The 7,408-nt window shown below is 50.1% G+C and overlaps 1 protein-coding gene across 1 annotated transcript; it reads left to right on the top strand.

The window, feature by feature from the left end:
• Positions 1-4,390: 4,390 nt before the first annotated feature.
• LOC114069483 (lysophosphatidic acid receptor 1-B-like) lies at positions 4,391-6,352 on the top strand. The gene has a single exon (XM_027906292.1). It carries the CDS (start codon positions 5,299-5,301, stop codon positions 6,265-6,267), a length of 969 nt encoding a protein of 322 aa, XP_027762093.1. The 5' UTR covers positions 4,391-5,298; the 3' UTR covers positions 6,268-6,352.
• The last annotated feature ends 1,056 nt before the right edge of the window (positions 6,353-7,408 follow it).

The raw sequence follows: 7,408 nt of genomic DNA, 5'->3' as shown, positions 1-7,408 counted from the left end.
TCTGAGCGTGCACAGTCAGCCAGCAGGGGCTGAATTAAAAAAAACAAGGAGCCAAGAAAGTGCTTTTTGCCTTCCCCAAGAGCTGCAGCTCCCAGGGCAAGGCTGTGCTGTCAGCAGAAGGGTCGCAGGGGCTCAGGACCTGCAGTAACACCGGCACAGCTGACTCACGAGCAGCTCTTTTATTCATAAAAAAAAAATGGCTATAAATAACCCCCCAACAATGAAGAGCTGCTGGGTAGTGTTTTTCCATCCTGCTCAAGGCAGTTGGAGCCTGCACAGAGGATGATTTGCCTAGCACATGGGGATAAGATAAATAGTTGCTGCAGTGACAAGAACAATAAGGGAATTAGTGGCATTTTTTCACTTCCGAGCGCGGTCCCGGCGGAGCTCGGGGAGCAAGGTGCGTGCTGAGCACGTAGGGCAGGGAGGGGGCAGGTGCTGGCAGCCTTCAAGGGCATCCACGAGCCACTTCACTCCTGGGCTCCTCTCTTTCCTGGGGATGGTCCTCAGCGGGGACCTGAAAAGACCCTCTCGTGGATTTTTTTCACTCTGTTTCTGTTTTGCTTCTCTGAGAGCTGAAAGCCTGCTGGAAACTCTCTGTTCAGGACTGAAAACAGGGTTAGAAATTTTGATCTTAAACAATCAGGGTTCTTGATCTGTTTCCTTTTCTTTTTTTTCCTTTCTAAGCCTTTCAGCCTATCACCATTAAAGTGCTAATAAACTGCACTGCAATCATATCAGCTAAGCTTTTATCTGGGCTAGAAAGTAAAGGCACACTCAGGGAAAGACATTCCCTCTCCTTATAAAGCCTGTAATCTAAATAAGCAGGGCAGACATCATGTGTTCTCCTTATTTTTCTCTAAGGAAACTCACCTGGCACGTGCTTGGTTATCAGTTCTCCGTGGCACCGCTGCTCCTTGGGATAATTTCGGAAGGAATTGCCCTGGGGGTGGGTTTTGGACTTTGAACATAAAGACATGTGAGGATCTCGGTCGGAGAAGGTGAGAGTCAAAGTTGAGCAGGGAGGTGACAGCAGATCACTGAACTGCAGGCTGGTTTTTTTTTCCTGGCAGAATTATTGCAGTTGTGTCCTTAGCTACAGGGGAGGTGGGAACACCCAAACCAGCGAAAAATCGCAGTTATTTTGTTGCCTGGAGAGGCACAGCAACAAAGGCTTTGGAGATGTTCCCCCAGCCTGGTTCCTGAACCATGGGAAGCTCGGGGGGGATGTGGTGGGGGATGAGGGCTGGCTGGGGCTGAACCCACGGCACAGAGGCATCAGACACCCAAAATCCAGGCTGTGGCTCAGCTCTGTGGGCTGGAGGCCGAGTTGTTGCTCTTAGAAGGAAGATCTGAGGGTTGTGAAGGTCAGACTGGCCTGAGTCCAAACCCTGGGTCACAAATGACCCAGGAGGAACTGCCCCTGCCGTGGGAGAGGGAAAAGACTCCAAACACAGACGAGTTCCACGACTGGGAACCCCACCCTGCGTGTGAGAAAACGCACCGAGCGCTCCTCATTTACTCGTGTGTTGCCATTTTCTTGGTTACAGTTCCCACAGGAAATCTGGAACCTCGTGGTGAATCACAATCATCAGGCCTTCATCTTCCATGAGAAACGTGGGCTGGCTCTGATCCTCCCTGAGGAACAGGTACAAGGTCGTTTCCATGGAACACTCAGGAGTGGGGATGTTTTCTGCCCTCTTCACATCTAAGCCATCAGTGGAAGGCTTTGCTTGCCACGCACCTGGTTTGAGGTGTTTATTCCTGCTTGTTTCCTTTGAGACAGGACAATGCAAGTTCCCCAGAAGGTGAAAATGCCAGTTCTGGCATCTCAGAGAGACGTCCTGGCTCTGCATGAAGGGGGGCAGGGTCTGGTTTGGGGAGTGTCCTTGCAGCAAACCATCCTTGCCAGCATTTTGTTGGTAACGAGAGACTTCAAGCCTGATGATTGTCTTCATGTGCCTGCTGAGGGCCTTGGAAAACAGAGCTGGGATGTTGGGTAACTCCAAACTCCTCAAAGAGAGAGGGCTGGGGAGGAGCAGAGCTCTCTGTTTCCAAAACATCTCAGAAAAATCTTGGAAGGAGATCATACACCCCATTTGTGCCTTCCTCTCCGAAAAGGAAGACTTTAATCTGCATAAATTAAAACATAAACTGGATAAATAGGCTCCCTATTTGCGTGCCTCCCCTTGGTGACTGTTTCTTCTTTGCAGGCCCCGTGGTGCCCGCTGGCAGAGGGAGCAGGTGGATATTCTGGTCCCACAGAAGGTCGTGGCAGTGAACTCTGGATCCAGGGGGTGACTCTGCCTCCCTGCTCAGCTCAGCTGGGTGGAACTGGCCGTTTTTTGGGCTCAGGAAGGGTATTGTTTGTTGTGAAAGGGCAGAGCTGGAGTGCAAGGGCAACTGGGAGAAAGCTGAACCGTTGCCTTTCCCAGCAAACAAGGTGTGGAGTGTCAGGAACGAGCAGGAATTGACTGTGAGTTCAGGGAGAACGTGGCAGGGAAGAAACCAGGACAGTGGAATCCCCTCACCCTTGCAGTGCCTGGTTTGTCCTGTGTGTACAATGTGTGTCCATGACCTTGCAGGTGACACCAACCCACCTGCAGCTCCCCTTTTGTGGGATTCTTGTTTTCATCACGGGGATGCAGCTTGTTCTCCCGTGGTTTCAGGCACAGCTCAGCTCCTCAGGGTGCTGTCAGCACAAAGGACGCTTGGTTGCTCTGCATCACACCCAGGTAAGGGTGTCTGCTGTCCAAGGGTTACTGAGCAGAGCTGGCACTCAGATCCTGGACAGAATTTTCCTGCTTTAAGGAATGTCCCAGCTGGGGCCTGTTGTCCTGAGGGCAGTTCTGAGACCGTGAGCTCAGCGGGGTGAAGATGGATTTTCCACAACAGCCACTTGAATCATCACTAAAACTTCAGCCTGAAGCTTCTCGTGTCTCTTTCTCCATCTCTTCAACGTGTTCAGTGATTATTTTTGTCTCCACAGGCCCAGTCATCAGGTAATTATTATTGAACTTTGAGATACTCTACGAAATAAACCCATTTGCAAACACGTGATGTATCAAAACAACGCCAATTCAGGCATTCAGATAAAGAAATATAAAACCAATGATAGAACTAAAAGGAAAACAACTGTAGACTAAAAAATGTCGTAGAAGGCGAGGTCTAGATAAATCTGAATCACAGGCTGCCAGCAGCAGGGCACAGCCAGTGTTTGAGGTGTCAGCCCGAGAGACTGCAGATTAGATTGGGCTCTCTGGACTTCTGAGGGATCTTAAACAAATAATGTGATTGCTCTTTTCCCATTTATGGGATGCAGATAACAGCCTTTCCTCCCAGGTGGAGGGTGAGGGAAAATCACCCAGTTCCCGCAAGGTGGGGGCAGAAAAACGCCCTTGAGCTGAGGTTGGGACAGGCAGAGCTTCGGCTGGGTAGCAGCTCTGCCTCTGGGATTTCAATTCAGAGCAGTTTTCATCTGGTTTTGAGAGCTCCAGCTGCATCCCAGAGGGTCGCAATACCCAAACCTGGGGGTTTTCCGTAAATTAAAGCCCACTAAAAACCAAGCAGTTGCCACACTAAAATCGTCTCCCTTAATCTAGCAGTGTTATGCTAATTTTTCTGTAATTCTATTAGGGAAATAAGATTACAAAGCTTTTGTGAAGAGCTGTTTACGCTACTCGATATTATTTTAATTACGCTCCGATCTCATCTCGTTTAGTGCTTAAGTGCTTGAACGCCAGATTTTCAAATTAGAGCCATTTCAAGGAGCGTTTTCAGGAATATCTGCAGCCTTTCAGATTATTGAAAGGGTTTGCTGACTCGAGGAGTTGGCACCGATGGGGGTGACAGGAATAGTGGAGCCCTTGTTGAGCAGCAACCTCACACCAGAGGTGTGGCTGACAGGGAGGGTTCCAGGATGCACAGGGGATGGGTTATCTGGGACACTGGGAGAAGGATATTTTATGGGATGTTAAGACATCCACAGGCTCAGTTCATCAACTTGCAGCCCTTATTTCCTGTATAATCGTTCTGTGCATTGCTGTGGGACCACCTGAAATACTTAAAGCATTTCTAGTACTTAAATATTGTGTGCTGATTGCACACTAACCTGAATATGCACTTCAGCAGGAAAAAAGAAGCCCCAGGATTTTCCTTCCCAAGCTCCACATTTTAGCCTGAATTTCTGGTAGTGTAAATTTGGCAGAGCTGGCAGAGCTCGGGGGTTCCCAGCTCCAGAGCAGTGATCAGATGTCAGTGCTGATGTGGAAAGCCCATGAACTCAGCTGAGCTGCTTGGCAATATCCCAGGATAAAATTGTCACTTATGGAAATTAATCCTTTGTTAGGGTAACAGTGAGAAATGAATTAAATCAGAGTAAATTTGGGTAACTGTGCTGCTCACCTGAACTGCTCTGCTGTTTAAAATCTCCCTGTTCCCACCGAACCCTGTATTTTGTTCCAGCAGTGCCCTCTGCCGAGAGCATGGAATGTGTGTCCCAAAGGCTTTTTTCTCCAAGGCTCAAGGATTTTAAATCTAGTGCTCAGAAATCATTTGCCTTTAAAAAGGTAGAGGAAGAAAAGATATTGTGATGTTGGTGTTGGTTTATTAATGTGCAGATCACACCCTAAATAAACACAAAATATCCTGGAGAGAGCAGGAGTAGTGATGCCTGCTGTTGTTTAGCCACGTTGCCATCCAAGAATTAAGGTGGAAAAATGGCATTTTCCTAATTGCTTAGGCAGGAGCTGGGGGCCAGGTTGGTGACACAGCACTGATGTTCTTATTTCAGCTCCACCAGTCACACACTCCCCCCTCCCAACCCACAAAACTCTGCTCTCCATTTCCTGCCTCTCTAATCCTCTATCATCTAATTTATCTGCGAGTTAAAGCTGAGTCCACATTAATTCCACTTTAGGCCATCCTTAAAGAATTTTGAACTCCTGATGTGATCATTCATCCTCTCGAGATGTGGCCAGATGTTGCTGCTGGCAGAGGTTGTTTGCAGCAGCTCATCCGTGCAGCAGCAAATGTGTTTTCCAGTTTGGGCTGTCCTGGCAACTCGACGCTAATTGGCGATGCCCTGAGGTGGCAACCCAAATATTTAAAAGCACAGGTGGTTAAAGTTTAATCCACTGTCATGATGATGACGATGTGGCAACAGGAGCTGCGTGTCAGGATCCATTCTGCACCTGGAGAACGAGGCGGCGGCAGCAGCTCTCGCGTGGTGTGGTCTCTGACAGAGTGCGGGATGAGCGAAGCCGACCTCACTGAGGGCTGAAAGTAGGATCTTCCACCATGAATGGATTCCCAAACTGCTCTGCTAACTACACAAACATCTGGAGTCATTCTTTGGTGCTCGCCCTGGGCATCCCCCAGCTGACCATCAACGTCGCGTCCGTGCTCTTCAACTGCACCGTCATCTTCACGCGCCTGGCCACCAAGGACCTGCACAAGCCCATCTCCATTCTCTTCTGCAATTTGGCCATTTCTGATCTCTTCACCAGCTTCTCTGGCTTTTGGATTTCCGTGCTGTTCATCACCAACCCCGACATGACCATCTTTGGCTCCAAGGACATGCTCGCCCCTTACGCCCTGTACACGACGTCCATTTTATCCACCATCTACAACCTGGTGAGCATCGGGGTCGAGCGGTACCTGGCTGTGGCCAAGAGCATGAGGACGAGGTTCAGGGTTGCCAGAAACCATTCCATAGCCGTGGTTTTCATCAACTGGGTCCTCGCTTTCTTCCTGGGCTGCTTGCCCCTGATGGGGTGGAACTGCCTGCACAAGGAGGAGAACGTCTCGGTCCTCTACAGCCCCTTCTGCGTCAACTACCTCATCTTCATCTCCATCCCCAACGTCGTGGTGGCGTTTATCATACCCCTGTTCACCTACCTGAGGATCATCATCATCCTGAGGAGGAGGAAGCTGAGGATGAAGGCGTGCGGGCAGGCCACGGGCACCTACAAATCGGCTGAGACCCAGGTGGCCAGGACCAGCATCTTCATCTGGCTGCTGGCGCTCATCTCCTACGCCCCCTTCTTCGCCGGGGTCATTTTTGACGCCACCAACCAGCGGTGCCACATCGACCTCTACCCGGGCGTCTACATCTTCAGGAACTGCACGGCCGTGCTCATCACCATCAACTGCCTGGGCAACCCCCTCATCTACACCCTCAAGCTCAAAACCCTGGGGGCCAAGCTCAAAGCTCTCAAGTGCCTCTCCGTCGGCCGCGTCCGGGCCTGTGCCATCGAGCACATCTAGGCGGGGCTGCCCCTGCTGCGGCGCTGCCGCTGTGCCTGACCCGCTCCCCGGAGCCAGGGACAGCTCTGCAGCCCCTCCAGAGCCAGAGGAGTTCACAGAACGTGCGGATGGGGCACCTGGGGGCGCGGATTAGCGGTGGGACGGTGGATGGAGTTGATCCTGGAGGTCTGTCCCAGCCTCGACGCCGGGCTCTGTGTCGCCCCACGCCCTCAGCAGTGAGAGGCTGTTCTGCCTGGCTCTCCCTGGGGAAGCAGGCAGTGTGTGCCCCTGCTCTGTGTCGCCTCCAGCTGGGATCAGGGAGCTGTTTTCCCGGGAGATAAAAATAACTCCATTAGCCCTGTTTACTCTGCCTTCGGAAATCGGCGCCCGCTGCTGCGCTCGCTTCGCTGCCGACGCTCCCGTCTCCCTCGGGTGGTTTGGATGGCTTTGAAGGCAGTTTAATGGCTGGAAAATTCTCAGCAGTCTGGGGGAAATTGTCGGTTTACTTTCTCATTTACGCTCAGTCGAGTTGTCCCTTTGACTGTTGGGTGGGTCTTTATTAGCAGGGCACTCAGCCCTGTTCTCCTGGTGTCGTTCTAACTGCAGCGCGGAGCTGGGTTAAGTGTCTTTGTGGGACATTCGTGGCTACATCTTTCATATTTCTGCTTATAGAGGCACACTCGAGCCCATGGCTTGTGAAATTCGTGCTGTTCTGGGTGAAAACCTCGCCTGGATCCTTCAGGGTCAGAACTGAAGTCGAGTTGCCTGTACAAAACAAAATAAAGATGTCAAGACCAAGTGTTCTGTAAAAGAAAAAGGTCTTAATCCCTCTCTCTCTAAAGAAAAAAAAAGAAAAAAAAAAAACACAACAAAAAAAGTTGGGTCCTGAATATTTATTTAGTAGATTTAGGTTCACCCACTAATGTAAGAAATGGGAAATGCCATCACATTAACAAATCTGATACCCAGTCCTTCCCTTTAGTGCCGACAAACCCCTCTCCTGTGCTGCTGCACACTCCAGGGGAATTCCTTTTGTCTGAATTAAAATTCAGGTATTTAAGGAAATGGATGGCCCTAAGTGACACGGAATTAAAATGAATTATTGAAATGGATAATGTAACTCAGGCAAGATCATTTCTTTTCTCCGTTCCCTGTTATATTT

This window comes from Empidonax traillii, unplaced genomic scaffold, assembly GCF_003031625.1.
Source record: "Empidonax traillii isolate 1590-97213 ecotype Southwest subspecies unplaced genomic scaffold, ASM303162v1 scaffold1272:size142475, whole genome shotgun sequence".
In the NCBI taxonomy this organism is placed as follows: domain Eukaryota; kingdom Metazoa; phylum Chordata; class Aves; order Passeriformes; family Tyrannidae; genus Empidonax; species Empidonax traillii.
Note: the sequence above shows the minus strand (reverse complement) of the source record. Positions and strands in the feature narration are given on the sequence as shown.